The 21,231-nt window shown below is 44.9% G+C and overlaps 1 protein-coding gene across 5 annotated transcripts in view; it reads left to right on the forward strand.

The window, feature by feature from the left end:
* The window catches only part of FYN (FYN proto-oncogene, Src family tyrosine kinase), a 126,466-nt gene that overhangs the window by 79,531 nt on the left and 25,704 nt on the right, over nt 1-21,231 (forward strand). For 4 of the 5 annotated variants that reach the window (XM_054173961.1, XM_054173964.1, XM_054173965.1 and 1 more), the window contains 5 exons: nt 928-1,062; nt 13,795-14,052; nt 14,990-15,086; nt 19,844-19,942; nt 21,039-21,142. In XM_054173961.1, coding sequence (XP_054029936.1) covers nt 13,806-14,052; nt 14,990-15,086; nt 19,844-19,942; nt 21,039-21,142 — 547 coding nt within the window. In that variant the 5' untranslated portion in view covers nt 928-1,062; nt 13,795-13,805. The remainder of the gene's footprint in view (nt 1-927; nt 1,063-13,794; nt 14,053-14,989; nt 15,087-19,843; nt 19,943-21,038; nt 21,143-21,231) is intronic. The other variant, XM_054173963.1, reaches the window with a different exon arrangement.

Genomic DNA, 21,231 nt, shown 5'->3' on the forward strand with positions numbered 1-21,231 from the left:
AAAAAGGAAGGAGAAGACACGCAGATACGCTGAGTGATCTGGGAGGTGCTTGTGGAATTGGTTCTCATGTCCACTCACCCCTAGCTTGTTTTCCTGCAGAAGTTAGCTAGTCCATCAATTCATCTCAAAGGGTAAAGTTGGGAGAGGTATGGAGGACTCCTTCCCTCAGCCTAACTCTCCAAGAACACCATCTGTGGCTGGGGGATCCTGAGATGAGATCCCAGGTAAATCCCTGGGACGTGGTTGCAGGAGCAGGCAGCAGATAAGTGAGTTGCTGAGGCAAGGAGTCACAGGCACTGCCTCAGTGGCAGAGCTGGTATAAACCCCATTAGTTTCCTAGAAGTTGGTTCCTTGGCATCTCAGTGTGAGGAACTTGCACACTGAGGTTTTGTGTGGAGCCAGGAGTTCCTGCTTCATGCCTTATAGGCTGAGCTGCATGCTTGTGTGCCCTTAAATCCAGGGTGGTGGTTTTCACAGCTTTGCAGAGATGGGCAGTGCTTCACAACCTGGGGTACTAGAGGGTTAATTGCTGGTTAACTGCCCATAACAGATCGCTTCTGGAAAAGCAAACCAACCCAAAATCACCTGTTCACAGTCTGGATTGGATTAGCTTCTGATTCCAATGCATTTTCCGCCCTTGCTAGATTCAAGCTTGCTCTCAGCAAATCCACTCCCCGTATGAATTCTCCTGTGCTGTGAATAAGAGAATTCCCTTTAAGCTTTCTGTGTATACAAAGCCTTTGCTGGCCAGTGTTCTCAGCTCTTTAATTTCTGCCCTCTGAACGCTTTCCCAATTTTTCCAACACTTTATTTGAAGAATGGAGCAGCAGAACCTGCTGCATTATACACAGAGCATAGGAAGGAGAGCCAAGTACAGTGTCACTGTAACCTACCTACTCATCTCTTGATTTTCATTTGTTTGTACAGCTGAGGCTCACGTTAGCCCTTTTGGCCACAGCCTTCTGTGGGGAATTCATGTCGAGCTGACTGCCTCCCAGGAGCCCTGGTCTCATATTCAGTCTCTACTTTGGAGGATAGAGTCCTCTCTCTCCCTCTCATCCTGTAAGTACAGCCTGTGTTCTTTATTCTAACACCTCAGCTGGTTTCTCCCATCTTTCTGCAGAGCATGGCTGCTCTGTGCCAGGCTTGTCCTTTCATTGTTTAGGTTTTGCTGTCACTAGTCTCATGTCTAGCCACAATAACATTAATCCAGGTTACTGATAAGGCTATTAAATAGTAAAGGGATGATCACCAATAGCTGTGGGAACCCAACAGGAAACCATCTGTTGGCTAATGAACAGTTTCCCATTTACAGTTGCATTTTGGCCTCCTTCATTTATCAGCTTTTTAATACATTTAATGTAATTGTGGGCTCAGAAGTGACTTCACTTTAAAGTCAGCTTGGAGATTGTTGCCTGGCCTCACAGGGTGCTCCCCACCTGTCAAGTCCTGGCCTTCATGTACAGATGGAGACACTCCATACAAGCTTCAAAGTGTTCAGTTTCTTCATAAAGAGGTGCTACAGAGCAAGTCAAATTACTTAAGACTTGTAAAGCTGTCAACAATGCTGCCTTCCTCAAGTGAACTTGGAATTTTTTGTAAGATTAGCCTGACAGGATCTGTTTTCCTTAAAGCCAGGTTAAGTGACTTTAATTATAGAGCTTTTTTGTTTGAAGATTTTATTGAGTCCTATGTTGATTAGTCTAACCTATGCAAAGTGCTACAAACTCAGCCAACTGCCCTGTAATTACTTTTTACCCTTCTTAAACAGTGGCCCAGCATGAGCCTTCCTCCTACCTCTGGTCCTTCCCCAGGGAATTAGAGCTGCTTTAGGTGCAGCAGGAGCAGCTTTGAGGCTCTAGAACCTTCTGAGACAAGTTTATTCCTAGCAGCTAATCTGCAGCACTCACAATCCTCTGTCTGCTGCTTAACATCCCCTCTCCAGGGGCTGCTGTGATGGGAAGTTAATTCATCATCATCATAAACAGATCATCAGCCTTTTACCTGGGTGCTGATCAGAAATATGTATTGGATAACTTCTGCCACTGTTGTATTGTTGTGAATGATTCTCCTGCTTTTATTCTTCAGGATTTGCCTTTCATACTCAGATGAGAAAAATAGGAAGTTATATATCTGATTCTGCCTTAATTTTTCCTCATATCTTCTTGCTTCCTTTATATATATATATTCATTTATTTTTAACTTTTCTTACTCATTATCTTTTCCTCTCCCTTTTCATGTGATTGGTTTGTGTGTAAGATTCTATATGTTGGGGTTTTTCACTTCCCTGGTGGGTTTACCAGCTGTTTATTTTGGGTTGTGGGTGTTTTTTTTTTCCATTGTGTGTTATTTTTATCTAGCCCAGACTTCTTTTCTTGGTTGTAACACTGTAGGCATATAGGGAAGGTCTGAATGCTTTTGCAGATGTCAGCAACTTTCTGTGTGTTCTGTCTTCAGCCTGGTTTGACTTCCATTTGCCATAGTTTTGTGAAACTGCCTCTCAGAAAGCAGGCACTGTGATTTTAATTTGTGTGTATATGAAGAGGGCATGTGCATGTATTGCATAAATTTTTACTAGTCTGGATTTGGCCACAGACAAAATTAGCTATTTGCTATTCCCTTTCTGTCTAAACAACCAGAAACTTTCTGGTTTGTGAGCATTTCTCCCTACAGAGGCAAGGTCTAGAGCAGGGACTGTCTGGCTCCTCTGCTGAACCACAGTTGACTCAAAAGCAGTTCAGGTGTAGCTCCATCATAGAACCAGCAGTCAGCTGTGCTTGTGTCAGCACTGCAGCTTCTGCCCATTACTGTCCCTGGTGGGGCAGGGACAAGACAGCAGGTCCTGCAGCATGTGGCATGGGAGGGTGTGACCACTATGGGGTTTAGCTCTGTGTGTGGTTAGTTGCATCCCACAAGCTCTTCCCGTTGTGGTCATTGTGCTGTGAACAATCAAATTGTCTCTTCCACTCCCTCTCAGATGTGGACATAAAGCTTAAAAACAGATCTGCCATGCACTGAACGGCCCCAACTCTCTCAGCCTGTCTTCATGGGAGAGGTGCTCCAGCCCTCTGATCATTTTTGTGGCCTTCCTCTGGATCCTCTCCATCAGGTCCATATCCTTCTCTTGAGGGCCCTAGAATTGGACAAGTACTCAGGGAGAGGTCTCACCGGAGCAAAGCAGAGTGGTAGAGCCACCTCTCTCAATATGTTGGCCACATTTCTTTTGGTGCAGCCCACATAGATGCAGTGTATCTTGTAGACAGCTGTCACAGCTGTGTCCTCTCCAAACCTCTCACCCATTCCAGCCTCCTCACTGCAGAGGCAAAGGGAGGAACAAAGATCACAGATCTAGAGCACAGCAGGTTTTGGGCTGCTCAGAAGAAACTTAACCCCATCCAGACACTTAAGCAAAGCTGCCACACACTGAAACCACAGTGGCAACAGCAGGGTTTGAGAGAACAGGTCTCACTAGCAGTGGTTTTTTGTGTGTAAATGTAGGCAGAATGTTCACATCTTCCTGTTACTGATGTAGTCAGTACCATCAGCACTCAGGTTGCTCACTGGCCTTCAACTCAATGTGTCTGCCACCTTGTCTAAAGTGATGGTGAGAAGATTGGGGATTTCTCTGTGTGCTGGCCACAGGCAAACATTTGCTTCTGTTTAGTACAGAGTGTGCTCTTTTCCCCAGTGTAACTGGACAAATAGGGAATTTAAATAACACTTCTGAAGTATTAGCAGTAGCAACCTAGGTGAAAGCAGAGCCCCTTCAGGAGGGAACGGCTTCAGGAATGGCCTCAAAGTAAATCATCTCCTGATTTGAGAGTCAGCTTGCTCCCATTTCCTTGCTGTCACATCCTCTTGAGTTCTTCAGTCACCAAACAGAAATCAGACAAGGCAGAGAGGAGGTTGGTTCTGTTTGTGCACATGCAGAGAGGGCTGGAGAGGGAGCGATGAGGGGGGTTTGGAGGCAATTTTTGTGCCTCATAGCTATTGCAAAGAACCAAACAGGCTGAACTTGTACTGCTCCCTTTCCCCCTTGCCCATCCTGATTCCCCATTTTACATTCAGCTCTGTGCTGCTCCCATGCTGTGGATCAGATGAACATCCATTAATCCTGGGGAGATTCTAAAAATAAGAATTGAAAGGGAAAAGGGGCGGGGGGGGAATCAGAACAGTGCGAATCAACCTGCAATCATCTTTCTGTTCTCTTAAGGGTGGGGAAAAGAAAGGGGAAATCAGTGGAGACACTGTTTCACTTCTCTTTTCAAGGTAAAGCCGTTCTGGCATTTGCAGCAGTGGTGCTCTTGATACAGGTTTTCTAATTTGTCTACTTAAAAGGCACTTTAACATTTAGGCACATTAGCTCCAAACGCTTGTGCAGACCATCCCCCCCCCTTCTCTGAGCTCCTGAATAGTCACCGCAAGCAGCCTGATGAAAGAGGAGTGGAGCTTGAAATCTCACTGCTGTATTCACATGGCATTCTCCTGTGTTACTCAGAACCAGACCCATCCTTTGGAGGGTTTAACTGTAGAGTAAGCAGTGTGTTTACTCTGTGTAGAATAGAATAGAATTAACCAGGTTGGAAAAGACCTTTGAGATCATCGAGTCCAACCTATCACCAACACCATCTCATCAACTAAACCATGGCACCAAGCACCCCATCCAGTCTCCTCCTAAACACCTCCAATGATGGTGACTCCACTACCTCCCTGGGCAGCACATTCCAATGGCCAATCTCTCTTTCTGTGAAGAACTTCTTCCTAACATCCAGCCTAAACCGTCCCTGGCACAGCTTGAGACTGTGTCCTCTTGTTCTGTCACAGGTTGCCTGGGAGAAGAGACCAACCCATACCTGGCTACAACCTCCCTTCAGGTCGTTGTAGAGAGCAATAAGCTCTCCCCTGAGCCTCCTCTTCTCCAGGCTAAGCAACCCCAGATTACTCAGCCTCTCCTCACAGGGCTGTGCTCCAAACCCCTCCCCAGCTTTGTTGCCCTTCTCTGGACACCTTCCAGCATCTCAACATCTTTCCTAAACTGAGGGGCCCAGAACTGGACAACAGGACTCAAGATGTGGCCTAACCAGTGCTGAGTACAGGGGCAGAATGACTGCCTTTGGCTGCTACCTTTAGCTGTTCATTTCAAAGCTTTCTTTCCCTCGTTTTAAGCAGGCAGAAAGAAAGCCTAAGTGCAGTTTTGAGTCTGACTTGCTCTTTGGTTGATGAGTGTGAATCCTGCAGACCCTCCTTCTCAAGTTAGCTACATGTAAGCTCCTTTCTTTCAGATTACAAGTGAAGTTGGATGATGTGGCAAAAGAACTCCTCAGAACTGATCTTCCTGTGCTGTGTTTTTCTAGGGCATCTTTTTTTTTTCCCAAGTCATAAAAGCCCTGAGACAGTAGGAGACAACTCAGTTATTGTTACTGTAAGAGACTGCAGGGTGAGACTCTGCTTTAATCGCTGCTTAGGTTTTGTTCTGGTTTGATTTTGCTGAAAGGGCTGTATCACAGAGGGTGGAAAAGAATTCACTGGGTTTTGAATGCCATTCACAGGCTGAGCTGGCAGAGAAGCTGCAGAAACCTAAAAGGGTGGCAATGTGTCGTTTTATAGGCAGTATGGAGGCCTTGTCTCCTTTCTTTGCATCAGTTGCATTGGGGGGCTCTTGATTATGGCTACTCAATCAGGCCCATTGTGCTAATACAGGTGACTTCCCTTCCAGCCAGCTACTGGCCAGTCCCCACCACAACTGTCCCTCAGACCACCACTGCAGGTGGACACAGTTATTGTCCCTCCTGCCTGGCTGGGAGATTGATTTCATTTTCCCTCTCTATTTTGTAATAAATAGATTGTATGGATTTATAGATTAAAAAATAGATTGTCTAGGTTGTAATAAATCTCTTGCTGGAGAGGGACCATACACCACCAGCAGGATGATGGATCTGCTTATCAGGACATTCATTGCTATCTTGTTCTGGCATTCAGTGGCCACCCACCCTGCCCCATGGAAAGCTGAAGTCAAGGGTCTGGTTGTAGTCCAGTGCAGTCTTTCAGCATGCACCTTCTCTTCTCTGGTGCTGCCCTCCAAGGCTGGCAGGAAGATAAAATCTTCATCTTTCATAACTAACTTTTAATTCCAGTCCCAAAGTGAAAAGAGGTGGAAGGTGATCACAGTGCTGTGCTTTGCAGACATGTCACAACTTCAGCATGATCTTTAGTGTCAAGAAGCTGTCATTCCAGGGCTGCTTCCTCAGTCATTCAGTAAATGGGGAGGAACAGCAGGGCAGAACATGGCACTTCAAAGCTTCATGCAGGGTCTGCTCTTCTCATGGCAGCAGGAGCTGCTCCTTTTCCTGAATCCCTTCTGCCACCACTGTAGAAGACTTCCAAAGCAACTTTATGCTGACAAGAAATAATACTGAGATCACTCCAGCACTGTAAAAGACATTTGCTTTGAGCCAGCACGGTATGGCAGCAGGAGCTCATCCAGGACTACTCCTCCAGCCACGGATGTCCATTGACACTGGGCAGTGTCCTGATTTTTGGCTGCTGCAGACAAACAGGCAGTTAAACTGCTGAGATTTCTCTGCTCAGCCCACTAAAGCAGAATCCAAGAGTGAAATGTTATAGGACTCTCTTCAAAGACTCAAATGCAGCTCAGGCATTTTTCACTGCTGTTTTCCTCCTGAAAGCACTGTTTCAATGCAGCCATTGATCATACTTGACTTGAAGTTTGGCCCTGGTGTTTCTGACCTTTTGTTCACAAATCCACGTGGTGCATGTGAGATTTTTCTGCATATCTTTAATAGTCACAGGACAGCTACTGCTGCTTCTCTGATTTATATGTTTTAATGCAGTATGACAGGTGTGGTGCACATGTAGATTTGCAGGCACTCTGCACAAATCCCCAGTCTCTTTCAAGGCTGAACCAGATCTATCACATGGCAGTAAAATTCTGTTCTTTCTAGATCAGGTCAGTAGTATAAAAATGATGTTGTGTATGTGTGTATATACATAGTAACTCACAAGCCTGAGGAAATAATGAGTAACACCCAAGAGTTTGAAGTATTTGAAAGTGTTTGTTGTATCTTTCTGCCCTGCTTTCTGATTCCTAAAAACTGTGGAATCACTGGTCAAGCTGAAATAAAGGCAGACCTCTAAAAAGTCCCAGAGTTAATAGATAAAAATAATGCAATGAGCATTGCTGCTTTGTTTCATGTTTAATGTGTGTTAGCTTTAAACTGACACAGAATTAATTCTGGAAATCCAAAATGCCCCCATCAGCATAGATGGAAGTCAAAGAGAGGTCAGCAAGCAGGCAGCATGAGAATTACTGACCTACATAGGACTAGTTTTAAGTGCCTGTTTGTTGCCCAACTTGGAATGCCTTCCTGAGGACTTGTAGTGGCCAAAGTGGGGGAACAAGATTTTAATGAAACTTAGGGGGGGGTTAATGTGTCCTAGGCTTGTGTTTCAAAATACACTCTCCATCAGTTTCTCTCCAGGGAGCTACTAATAGTGGCATAAAAAGTAAGACACTTCAACTTCAGGGTGAATTTCAGTGTTGATTGTTCCCCCTATCCAGCCTGCAGGAGGCATTCCACAGAAAACTACAGTCTCTCAACAATTTTTATAGTTCTTTTTCTTGGGAAGCCTGTGCTGTCCTTTCTGCATCTTCACAGTAACTCAGAATGTGGCGTTTTCAATATGAAATCCTACCATAGCTCATGCAGTTTGGCTTATTTGATGTCACAGACTGAAACTTCTGTGGCACTTTCAGCAAAACATAAAACACCAAGAAGCTGTCCCTTAGAGCATATACTTTTCATAGCCATGCTGCTTGCAACCCTTGGTTTGATTAACAAGCACGTTCGCCACAGAGACTGAATAAAAGCCAAGGATTTTGTTCTTCTGATTCCCTTTTAATATAACTGTTTCTTAACTCAGCTTTCCTGCTGATGCTTTCCAGACAAGATTTGTAAGATTTGGTCAGAAAAAGACAGCTGACAGTTACCAGTCATCCAGCCTTTCTCTTTCATGTCTTTCACTCAAATAAGTTCTTTGAAATCAGAGAAAACCCAAAGGAAGGAAAATGCACCCTGCTGGGTCTGAACCTGCTCCACATCTTTTCAGCAGGTTGGAGACCTCCTTTTCTACACTAGGGCTTGGAGGATAGAAGCTATGGCATGTATAGGAGGCTGCAGAATAGACTGCATCTCCCTGTACTCCTCTCTCAAACATTTTGAGGACCCCCACACAAAAAAAGCAGGTTCTGAAAAGCTGCTCTTATTCAGACTTTCAACTGTGAGTTGCAAAGTCTTATGGCAAAACTTCTGATGCTCTGAAGGAGGGAATTACACCAGTCTTGCCCCCATCCATCTTCTCCTAATGGCTTACAATTGCAGGAGGTAGATTAAGCAATGGCTTATCAATAACTTTTGCTTTTAAAATACCACATTGCAACTTTAACTTTGAAAACTGAAGCATGACCAATTGACTTTTCCTGGTGCCCCTGGGCTTTTCCTAAGCTTTCATTAGCTAACAGAGGACTACTTTTGCTTTTCTGAATGGAGAGGATGTCTGGCTTTGGCCAGTGTTTCTGCCTTGACTTTCATTTTGTATTGAGAGCCATTAGCAAAGCTGAAGGAGAGTGATTTGTGATAGTAAAAGCAGTGTTAAGATCTCCTTTGCCTTCATCTGTTTCTTAACTGAAAGTAATTAAGGTGCTATGCCTATATAAATAATTAATAATGACATAATTAATTTTATATCTTTGTTGAATAATGTTTCCATGTGGGAGGAAATTACTGCTCAGGTTAGGTTAATGTAGGATTGCTTGCCATGTGAATATTGGAGTCCAAGAAATAGAACAAGGGCAAGAAAGGAGACAAATCACATAATGATTAGTTTCATTTGTCTCTAAGGAAGTCTTTAAAACCATGTAAATGTTTTATGTGTTCATGAAAACACATGTTTTATTTTGCCCATGAAAACGCTGCTTTCAAACAAACACATTCAATTTGCTTGCATTAGTTCATTTTAATTAGGCCAGTTCCACACCTTCTAACACCACTGCTGTCACTTTATGATAATGCTGCATGAGAGCCATAACTCACACATCAGAGAAATGCTGCCTCTCCTGATGGAAGGGAATAAAATCTTGCTCCTTTCCTGTAAGTTGTGCAGCATGTTGGATAAACAACGTTGTGTGCTCCTCTCTGGGGAGTTCAGTGTAAAACAGCTCCAGATTTTGTTTGGTGATCTCAGAGCTGGCTGAGGAACTCCAGCCTTCCACAGCTCCAGATGCTGACATGCAGGGAGATGAGAGTTTAGGATATTAAAAGCCTGCTCTGTGATACTGAAGGAGATTAGTTTTTTGGAATCCATTCATTGACACAAAGGCCAATGCTGAGTGAAGGTTATATTTATTGTCTGTGAAACCCCTGAGTTAGCTGAAATCACTTGAAGCATGGAGATGCACACATGTATTCTCTCACATTTAGCCAGCTCCCTGTGATGCTGGTTTCTTTGAGCCAGGAACAGACAACTTTCAGGCACTGGGCTTGAAAAGATGCCTGCATGTCACACCCTCTGTCACATTTTACAAGAGGCTACAATCAAGCAGCCTTTATACACGGATTGTCTAGACACTGACGAAGTGGGAGAGGGCAAGTGAAAGAAAAAGCCTTTTTTCCTCAGTCATTCACTTTGCATCACATTCTCCTTCCCTGTGTGCAGCAAAAAAATGAAGGGAGCCAAAACCAAACAAACCTCCCCCCCCAAAAAAAACAAAATCAAGAAACATCATTTGCTGGTTTTCTATTCATATTATTCATAGTAAAAAGAAAACCTCAACCCATTATTTTTCTGACGCTTACCAGTACACATGTATGCCATCTCCTGCTTCATTCACTTTTTGTTTTGTTGGGGTTTTTTTTCCCCCCAGAATTAATACCATGAACAATTTTATTTCTGCAGCTGCTTTGCCATTTTAACTTCCTCCTCATCACTGTGTAAATGAAGCGTGTAGGGCTGTCTTGTCAGCACTTGGAAACTGCTGCGTGAAATCCCCCCGTGTTTCGGGGAGGTGGTTTGTTGGTTGGTTATTTTTTCACCCCTGCTCTAGCTGAACTTCTTTCCCCACACTGTTCTCCCAGATTTCATGTTGCCCCATCTCTTTTTATTCTTCTGTTTTTCCTTTTTACCCTTTTTCCATGAAAACACATGGGGAAAAGTAGAAGAGGAGAAACTGAGCTGGGAGAGGAAAAGGCGGCAGGAGTGTTTCACAGGGAAGTCAGTTTGCAGGCTGACAAAAAGGTTGCTGAGATTCTTCTTTAAATAGTTGAGCCCTGCTATCACTGAACTGTTTTGAGGTGAATAAGCCAACATTCCAGGACTTGCATCTTTTAACCAGTTTGCTTTAATGGCTCTTCCCTGTTCCTCTCTCTGCCCTTTTTCTCAAGCTGGGATTTCCCTTGTGGCGTCTCCCATGCAGCATCTGCTCTTTGCCTGCATTTTGCTCTCTGCGTACCAGAGCCACGCTCTCAGAGAGGTGCATCAGGGCCCACACAGTGATTCCCAGACTCATCTCTTCCTCCCAAAGCCTCCTTGGGCTCTGCCTGTGCCGGTAGCAGGGACCTGGGGGTACTGGTTGACAGCTGGCTGAACATGAGCCAGTAGTGTGCCCAGGTGGCTCAGAAGGCTCAATGACATTCTGGCCTGCATCAGAAATGGTGTGGCCAGCAGGAGCAGGGAAGTCATTGTGCCCTGTACTCAGCACTAGTTAGGCCACACCTTGAGTCCTGTGTCCAGTTCTGGGCCCCTCAGTTTAAGAGGGATATTGAGACACTTGAACATGTCCAGAGAGAGCAACGAGGCTGGGGAGAGGCCTTGAGCACAGCCCGGAGAGGAGAGGCTGAGGGAGCTGGGGTTGCTTAGCCTGGAGAAGAGAAGGCTCAAGGGAGACCTTCTTGCTCTCTGCAACTCCCTGAAGGGAGGTTGTAGCCAGGTGGGAGTTGGTCTCTTCTCCCAGGCAACCAGCAGCAGAACAAGAGGACACAGTCTCAAGCTGTGCCAGGGGAAGTTTAGGCTGGAGGTGAGGAGAAAGTTCTTCACAGAGAGAGATTGGCCATTGGGATGTGCTGCCCAGGGAGGTGGTGGAGTTGCTATCCCTAGAGGTGTTTCTGAGGGGATTGGATGTGGCACTTGAAGCCATGGCTTAAGTAGTCAGGAGGTGTTGGGTGACAGGTTGCACTTGATGATCTCTAAGGTCTTTTCCAACCTTACTGGTTCTATGATAAGATGTCACCCCATGAGGCCTTCATCTTCCCTGTGGTCCTGCGTTGCTCCATGGCATTGCCTGTGGGGTTCCTTGGCTCTGAGAGAGGCTGGAAAAACCTCATCTCTGACGTCTCCAGACAGAGGGATCTTGACTGCCTTGCTGTTGAAATGGGTAAAAGCAGCCTAGAGATCTCCACAGGCAATTTTTCACAGCTGATACGAAGCTGGATGGGCACTCTGCATATGTTGTAGTCCCTGCAGGCTCACTGAATGTCCTGGGGATGGAAAACCTTGAACCCCAGCATGGTGTCCTGCACCCCCAGCACCAACTCAGCTAGCAGGGTGAGCAGAGGCTGGAGGCTGGTATTGCAGCCACAGCAGTAGCAAAAAGCAGTCCATTTTGCAGCTTCCAGGCTGCAAACAGCTTTCCCTCAACCTGTTGTCACTTTAGTTTCTTGAGGAATCCCAGGCCGTGCCACCTGTGGTAGCGAGTGCAGAGTCAGGAGTCCTTGTGTCTGTGTGAAGACACTGAAATGTCTTGGTGAGGGAGCTCTGCTGTGTGGAAGTGATGTCTTGAAATAAAGAAAAGCAAAAAGAACACTTTGAAGTTAAGCTTAAGAGCAAGAGACAGCAGAGCTGTGCTAACTGCAGGCAATGCAGTGCAGGGAAATACATTAAAATGGTGCTTGCTTTTCTGAGCAGGCCTGCAGAATAACTGCAGGTATCTTCAAATGGTAGAAAACAGCCTCCAACAGAAGGATTGGTTTTATTCTTTTTTATTTTTGTAATTAGGCAGCTTAGCTGTAGGAAGCAGGTATCCAGACTCTGGACTGTCACAGGCAGGCAGGAAGCTGCTGCACAATTTCTCAAGCATTAGCAGCAGAGGAATATGCTTTTTCTGACTCCCAGGAGTCTGTCAAAACCAATTTCCTGTGTTGATGTTGGGGTAGGGAAGGCATGGAAAACAGTCAGGCTGGCAGCTACAGGAAAATGAGAATATTTGATAAAGGAGCAGGCTGCCCAGAGAGGTTGTGGAGTCTCCTTCTCTGGAGACATTCAAAACCTGCCTGGGTGCCTTCCTGTGACTCACTTTAGGTGATCCTGCTCTGGCAGGGGATTTGGACTCGATGATCTTTCGAGGTCTCTTCCAACCCCTAACATTCTGTGCTTCCATGTGGTAGGGTTTTTATTTACCTTGAGTGACAGATACGGGCTGAAATGTGAAAAGCAATTGGGGCTGGGGGCAGGATGTTTGTTACATTTTTTTTCTGTTGTCTGCATTTTCTCCCTGTTTATACAGTCTGGACAACATGTCTGTAGTAAGTCTAATTTTTAAAGATTTTTCTCTTGTCACTGCTTTTCTTGTAGCCCAGTGTTCAGAGGATGTTGTTTGCTTGCCAGGTTGCATCTAAGAGTCACCATACCAGTTCAGATCAAGAATGCATCTAGACAAGCATCTGATTCGCTGGGTCCTTCATACCTGGCTTTAGAAACTTAAGTTTTGCATCTAGGTTCAGCCTGAGTCAATAGGAAAGAGTTCAGTAATGCCAGGACGTGGATTACAAAATGTTGTTAGAGCTCAGGAATGAAAAGCAAGGCTAGGCAACAGAACTAACTTGTCAGGGCTGCTTCTCAGTTATGGCAAATCACCCTCTGTCCCCCTCCACCCAGAGACAGGTAGGCATCTAAAATTAAGAGAGATTATCCCAGGCCCTGGTAGTGCCCTGTGAGGGTGTTGTACAAGAGAGTACAAGGATTAGAAACCTTAGAGCAGCCTTTTCCAAGCTGTGCTCTCTTGGTTTCCTCCTGTTCAAAATCTACTTTGTGATGCTCTGCATTTGACATGTTCATTCTTCCAGGACTTTCTATAGTTTCTCAACTCAAGGTAAGAAAACAGAACTCATGTTCTGCTCCCAGCAGGTTTTACCCTTCAGCTCAATGCTGCATAAAAGGTGCTTCCTTTGGTTTTAGTTGTGCCATCTGATAACTCTCCCCTACCTTCCTGGGCTCTAATAACTGTGGGCTCATCATGTCTGCTTTTTTGCCTGTCATGCAGAGCTCCTGCAATGCAAAATGTTGTGTTGCCTTTAGGTGAGGTCAGCTCTGGTGTAGCTGGCAAGGTTAAAGTGCCTCTCTCTGTGTTTTGAGGTGAGATTTGAATAGCTCCTGCTGTGCTTTTGGGCTGTCCTTTCCCTGCCTTTCTTGCTCTTGTGGTGAAGGGTGAACAAGAGGGATTCCATCCCACACTATCTCCGTGCAGTCCATTGCTGGGCAGGACAGAGGACTGCCACTACCCTAAGAGCAGGCAGGACCTGCCTTCCCCATGTCTTTGTAGGAAACCACTGTGAGGAGGATTTTGTGTGAGCTTTCCCCAGCATCTTGCTGTTTATAGTCACACCACTGTGGGGTGTTTTTCAATGTACTTCGCCTTTGAGAGGTGAGCTTAATTTGATTGTCATCATAGGTAGAGATCCAGTAAGCACCAATGAGGAACACCTGTCCTTTTCCTCCTTCTCCTAGGATTTTAGATAATGGGCTGTGTGCAATGTAAGGATAAAGAAGCAACCAAACTGACTGACGAGAGGGATGGCAGTTTAACTCAAAGCTCAGGCTACCGCTATGGGACAGATCCCACTCCGCAGCACTATCCTAGCTTTGGTGTGACTTCGATCCCAAACTACAACAACTTCCATGCCACAGGAGGCCAAGGACTGACTGTGTTTGGTGGAGTCAATTCCTCCTCTCATACAGGGACGCTGCGTACGAGAGGAGGAACAGGTGAGTCTCAAAGTCTTGTTAGTGAGTGTCAATCACATAACTCTACCAGAGGTACACCTGTCTCACCTTGCTGCTTTTGGGGGAGGAACAGGTGAGTCTCAAAGTCTTGTTAGTGGGTATCAATCACATAACTACCAGAGGCACAGCTGTCTCAGCATGCTGCTTTTGGGGGAGGAACAGGTGAGTCTCAAAGTCTTGTTAGTGAGTATCAATCACTGTAATTCTAGCAGAGGCACACCTGTCTCAGCATGCTGCTTTTGGGAAGTTACATCATTAAATAGTGCAAGGAATGGAAGTAGGAGTGGAACTGGATGTTCAGTCCTGCCTTTCCTAACTTCCAGGGTGAGAAATGATGTCTTTGGCTAACTGACTGCCTCATCCCTCTGCTGGGGAGTGCAAAGTGTGGTCCAAGCCACCTGAAGCAGTTAACAGTTAATACATGGCGTGGCTATATCTAAACTCTCTCTCTCCAAATCCCCTTTGCCCACTTGAGATCCTACAGTGTGTATAATGGATACCAAACTCAGAGTACTGATGACTGCACAGAGTGAGGGAGGTGGCATGCCCAGTGGCTTCAGAAAAGCACAGGGATTAGAATGGTTGCCCAGGAAGTAGGACACTTCAGTTTATTTTGCTTCTCAGCAGCCACAGTAGTAATTTGGCTTACCCACCTCATCTCTAGAGCATCCTTTTATTTGTGATGCAGTGTAACTCACTCACTTATTCTTTCACAGAAAGAGAGATTGGCCAGTGGAATGTGCTGACCTGGGAGGTGGTGGAGTCACCATCACTGGAGGTGTTTAGGAAGAGACTGGATGGGGTGCTTGGTGCCATGGTTTGGTTGATTAGATGGTGTTGGGTGATAGGTTGGACTCAATGATCTCAGAGGTCTTTTTCCAAGCTGGCTAATTCTATTCTATTCTACCTTCTTCTTTAGGTGTAACCCTTTTTGTGGCACTTTATGACTACGAAGCAAGGACAGAAGATGACTTGAGTTTTCAGAAAGGAGAAAAATTTCAAATACTGAACAGCTCGTAAGTGGGGATTGATTTGTGCTTTACTCTTTTTAAACTTGTAATGTGGACACTAGATTTTACTTATAAACTAAGCAAATACAAATGTTAGATATTCAAGATACTCAAGTAGTTAGATAGTCAAGTAGGAATTTAGGGTTAGATTTGGATGGTCTTTGAGGTCTCTTCCAACCAGATACATTCTGTGCTTCTGTGAATTTTACTTCTATGAATTTTACTCTTCTGTGAATTTTACTTTGTGAATTTTACTGTCTTTGAGTTTAGTGTACTTTTGGAAAGTGCTCTGTTATTGAAAGAAACCCTTCAAGCACACACAGCTTTGCTTCAAAAACAAGTGTTAGGTTGTGTTATTCACTTCTCTTATGGAAGCTGAGTTGGGGCCATTCAGTCTGGAGAAGAGAAGGCTCCAAGGAGACCTTATTGTGGCCTTCCAGTATCTTAAAGGGGCTCCAAGAAAGCTGGGGAGGGAATTTTTAGGATGTGAGGTAGTGACAGGACTTGGGGGAATGGAGCAAAAATAGAAATGGGTAGATTCAGATTGGATGTTAGGAAGAAGTTCTTCCCCATGAGGGTGGTGAGACACTGGAACAGGTTGCCCAGGGAGGTGGTGGAAGCCTCATCCTTGGAGGTTTTGAAAGCCAGGCTGAGTGTGGCTCTGAGCAACCTGATCTAGTGTGAGGTGTCCCTGCCCATGGCAGGGGGGTTGGAACTTAGATGATCTTTGAGGTCCTTTCCAGCACTGACAATTCTGTGATTCACTGCTTACCGTTTCACAGAGAACTCACATTTAGAAGTGAGGGTACCAGCTCTGTGCTTCACCAGTTGTCACAGAATTTCTGCAAGGCAGATACCAACACTTTCTGCAATCTGCTGCAAGTATCTCTACACAGAAGTGAGCTAAAAGCTGATTGACAAAAGAGATGTTGCCCATAATTGTGTTCCAAGTGTAAAAGCTTTTTCTTTTAAAGGTAGATGAGGCAGGCAGAACACGGTAGGAAACTCTGCAGAGAATGCACTGTTGTACAGTGGGATGAAACCCATGCCTCCACCCTGAGAACCATCAGCTTAAAAGTAATTTTATTAACTACTCATAGGAAAGGGAAAAAAAAAATCCCTTAGCCATTTCAAAATAACATCTACAAGTTAATGTGCCACTGACCTATATCTGAACATCTTGTAATTCTTGGCTGAGAACATAAAATGGAAGGCTCTGTGCAGTACTGCTGTCATGTAGAGGTAAAAATGGGTTAACAGCCAAGTATGTCACTTTCTAGAGGCTTTCTGATACTGCTCTCATCTTTTTTTTTGTTCCACCATGTATCAGTGAGGCAAATTCATCCCTAGTGCTACTCCTGTTAATTTTAATGGAACAACTCCAGGGTTGGAGTTGACTCAATGTGCATTAAAGTTAAACAAAAAGAATTAAAAATTAAAAATCAAGTAATTCTCTGGAATATTTCATGAAGCCATGAGGCTGAAGAGCTTTGATGTAGATGAAAGCACAGAAGCTTCAGTTACAACTTGTAGAGGGAGCAGCAGTTTAAAAACCTCTCTACTTCTAAATTGGCACTTAGGAGGGAAAAAAAAAAATCAACACCTCTTTTAACCTATTACCCATTTTTGTTCATGTTGCCTGCTGCTCTCCTAACCTTGCACAAACTGTGCCACAGTTTGAAACAAGAAGGTATTCCACAGATTATCGGTTCCTGACACATGCCAGCTGATGAAGTCAGGGGGTGCTCACCAGGACTTGCAGAGTAATCATAGCTGGAGTCAGCAGAGAGATTCCCCCATGTGTGGGTGGTTGCTTTCTGATGCAGGTAATTACTGCCTGGAGGAAGGATTTCTAAGAGGAGGAAAAGAAAAAAACAGAGATTAAAAAAAACCCAAACCCACACAACAAGCATCCACTGATTTTCTTGTAGGGTCATAGAAGCTCAGTTCCTATCACAGTCATCTCTGTCTCCTTATAAACACAGATCCCATCACAGTCCTGGGGTACTGACAGCCAGGCTGGGAATCTTCAGAAAGCAGCTTTGCTGTAAGAGTGCTTCCTCTCTTGTAACAGAAATTATACAGAATGGGCTGGGTTGGAAGGGATCTCCAGAGGCCATCTAGTCCAACCCTCCTGCAGTGAGCAGGGACATCCTCCACCACGTCAGGTTGCTTAGAGCCTTGTTGAGCCTGACCTTGGCTATCTCCAGGGATGGGGCCTCAACTACCTCCCTGGGCAGCCTGTTCCAGTGTTCCACCACCTTCGTGGTGCAGAACTTGTTCCTAACATCCAATCTACATCTGCTCTTCTCTAACTCCAAACCATTGCACCTCATCTTGTCACTGCACACCTTTGCAAACAGTCCCTCCCTAGCCTTTCTGTAACTCCTTTTATGTACTGGAAGGTCTCTATTAGGTCTCTGCAGAGCCTTCTCTCCTGTAGGCTGAATAATCCCAGCTCCCTCAGCCTGTCCTTGTATGACAGGCTTTCCCAGCCCCCTGATCATTTTTATTCCTCCTCTGGACCCACTCCATCAGGTCCATGTCTTTCCTGTGTGGAGGGCTCCAGAGCTGGATGCAGAACTGCAGGTGAGGTCTTACCAGAGAAGAAAAAGAACCCCTTTTGTTAAGAGTCTGACAGTGCTACTTGCAACCAGAATGCCTATATGTGCACAAAACTAATTTGTCTGGAATTTTTGGAGAGGTAGGGATTTAATTTTTTATAGCTAAATGAGATTTGATTTATGCTTTGGATTAGGAGTTCAGGTCAGCAATACCTGAAGTGGTGTGCAGAGGTTATCCCTGTGATTTGAAGTCAGAAATGATACCCAGGGCAGTCTGGGGGAAAGAGGCAACCACAGGGGTGGTTCAGAGCACAGCCTGACTTTGGGGTTCAGAATCACTTGGCCATCCCTTGCATCCCCACCACCACTCCTGTACACCCTGGCTAGCCCCATTGACTTATACTACTCCTACTTCAGCTGGGTGTCTAAAATTAGGAGCTGTCAAATAAGTCTGCTTTTCTCCTCCTTTTTGGCACTGCTTTGAAAGGTTTAAGCTTCTCTGTCAAAGCAGAGGGGGTTGTTCTTGACGCTGTGATCATCCAAGGGACTGCTTTTTTTCCTCCCTAGATATGATAAAATATCTCCATCTAGTGGGCTCTTTGTACAGCAAGGAGGAGAAATGTGATGGTACAATTTATCAGCCACAGTATGGCATAATCTCTCAGAAACATTCTGCAGCAGCTTGTGGGGGCTTCAGCTGGCAAAATTAGGGCTGTAAACAGACAGGGCCATTTACCACAAGGTCTGTTAAAATAGTGTCAGCAGCCAGCCTCTAGAAAAGCTGCTTGCTTCTTCTTCACTGCTCTGGAACTGTGGAATGGGGAAGGTCTCCTTTCTGACTAAGCTCTTTTCCCATTGTTTTCCACAGAGCTCATCCTCCTTTCAAAATGTTAAAGAAAGCAGAGTTCAAACTTTAGTGTAAGAGCTCACCTTGACACAGCCCTTCCTGGCAATGTGGGTTTGTGTAACTGCTTGCTGACAGAAGAGGCTGAATTGTCTGGCCACGTTTGATAACAGTGTTTTATTCAGTGAACAAATCTCTGTTTTACAGAGAGGGAAACTGGGGAAAAGTTTCTAAGCAGTCCAGAAATAGGAGAGGGGAAAAAAAAAAAAAAAAAGGGGGGGGGGGGGGGAGAGCTCTTCTGAGTAAAGGTAGGAATTAAATGCTGGAAACTTTGGTGCTGAGGATGAAATGCAAATTGCCAAATCCCAGATGGCTGCTTCCTCTTAAAAGCTGGGAAATAAACTTCCCTCAAACTTGTTCATTCTGCAGCAGTGCAAGTTGTCTGAAGGACTGCACCGTGTCCCAGTGCACACCAGAGCATGACAAAATTGGATGCCACAGCTGTGAAATGCTGACATAAGATGGTCCTGCATCTATATCTACTTCTTGTAGAAGAATAGAGGGGTTTTAAGTATTTGAAAATGCAGCTAAATTCTTTGCTATGTTCAGATACCTCCTCTAGGTGGCCAGGAGAGGGAGTCTAGAGAAGGAAGTGTGATCCTTAAGGGCCAGCTAAAACTCCATGTTGCCAGATAGCTTTTTGATGCCTTTGGGTTTCAGGTTAATTATCCCCATCAGCAGTTAAAAATTGGCAGTGGATGTGACAGTGTTCAGTTAAGCAGCTTTTATATAAGCTCTCTCAAGGGTCTGTGTTAGAATAACCACAGAGTCACAGAATGGTAGGGGTTGGAAGGGACCTCTGGAGATCCTTTAGTCCACCACCTAGCTGAGCAGGTTGCACAGGATGACGTGCAGCTGGGTTTTGAATGACTCCAGAGATGGAGACTCCACCACCTCTCTGGCCAGCCTGTTCCCAGGCTCCACCACCCTCAAAGTAAAGAAGTTCTTCCTCATGTTTAGATGGAAATAATTGCTATGGAGATAATTTTCCACATTCTAGTCCAAATCCAGCCCTCACCAAACCTGCTTTCACTGGGTTGTTAGGACTGTTTAGGCCATTATGCTAGGTGAGGAAGGCTGCACTGCTATCAGTGCTGCAGTAACAGCAGGTATAAAGAACTGTGTGTGGTGTTTGGGTGCAGATGCAAACAGCTCCCTCAGAAGCACGCTGGTGATAAAGAGATGAGTTGCTGTCTCTTCTTGCACCACACAGCTCTGGGTGCTGTTAGCAAAGTCAGATCATTGCCTTTACAGCTGTGTCTTGCTCTCACTTCTCCTCACCTCTGTTTCTGCAGGGAAGGAGACTGGTGGGAGGCCCGGTCCTTGACAACAGGAGAAACTGGTTACATTCCCAGTAATTATGTGGCTCCAGTCGATTCCATCCAAGCAGAAGAGTATGTTTTCTCTTTTTGTCATAAAGGCCCATTAGTGTGGTATTTGAAGGAGGCCTGAGGAGTTGGGTTTGATTGATTGCAGCAATTTTTTTTCAAATGATTTACATTATTTTAACTTCAGTCCTTAGTCACACTGATAAATAATTAGGTAATTAGTAACAAAAGCAGCACAAGCCCAGTGCTTTTTCAATGTCAAAACAAAGGAAGAAAGTCTAAAGGAACATAGATCTGCTTCCTTTATTCAAGTGTCAACTAATTTCAAGCTTTCAAGCAAAAGGTGCCCTTGGTTTCCCTGAATCAACTTGTAAAAATATTTGGAATCAATTAGTGTGCAGACTGTTGAAGAGGGCACATTGTATCAACAAATACCTTCCAACAGGTAGGATGCCTACAATGCATACAGCTGGCAGCATAATGAGGACATATCCACGTGGACAATGGACTGCTGTGTGTATCCCTACTACTTACAGCAGAAAAGATACACTGGCAGAGTTTACACAGCTGAGCAAGTACTGCTGTAGTCTGTATTTCAGGTTGAACTTGGCTGATTGTGAAACACACAACATTAGAAATAAAAAGTGCTGCAGGAAGGAAAAAGGTACTGAAACCCTGGAAGTCTTATACAGCCACAGTAAAGTGGTTGCATCTGCTCCTTCTGCTGAGGTTTTATAGCTGTGCTGCAAGAAAAACATTGAACACTAATACATCAGTGTGTAAGTCTCATAGGTAGTTTATTGCAACATCTGTAAAAGTGATGCTCTTCAGCAGCATCACCTTTTCCTTGACTGTTCCTTCCCCCTCACTATGTCTTTCTCCCTCTTTGTCAAAGCCTGCCCTATGCTGTAAGAACCCCAAACAAGCATCCTCAGCATCTGTTGATGATAGGCTTAATGCAAAGTGCTACTGCATCAGGTACACAACATCTGCTCTGCAGTGTGTCACATTAGCTTCTCATCACAGTCAAAGAGACACAGTATGGCAAAGGTGGTTGAATACACTGGAGGAGCCATGGATTCTGCAAATAATCTGAGCTCTGTGACACTACCTAGCAATCCTGTGTAGTGTTTTCTCTTACCAAGTTTGTTGTTTCCCCAAGGTGGTACTTTGGCAAACTTGGCCGAAAAGACGCCGAGAGGCAGCTGCTGTCATTCGGAAACCCCAGAGGTACCTTCCTGATCCGAGAGAGTGAAACTACCAAAGGTAAGATGACCACAAATCACATGAGAAGACAGATGAGAAAAACTGTGCTAATTTAGTGAAGTTCTGTTTTCAGTGGTATGAGGAGAGAG

This window comes from Dryobates pubescens, chromosome 28, assembly GCF_014839835.1.
Source record: "Dryobates pubescens isolate bDryPub1 chromosome 28, bDryPub1.pri, whole genome shotgun sequence".
Classification (NCBI taxonomy): domain Eukaryota; kingdom Metazoa; phylum Chordata; class Aves; order Piciformes; family Picidae; genus Dryobates; species Dryobates pubescens.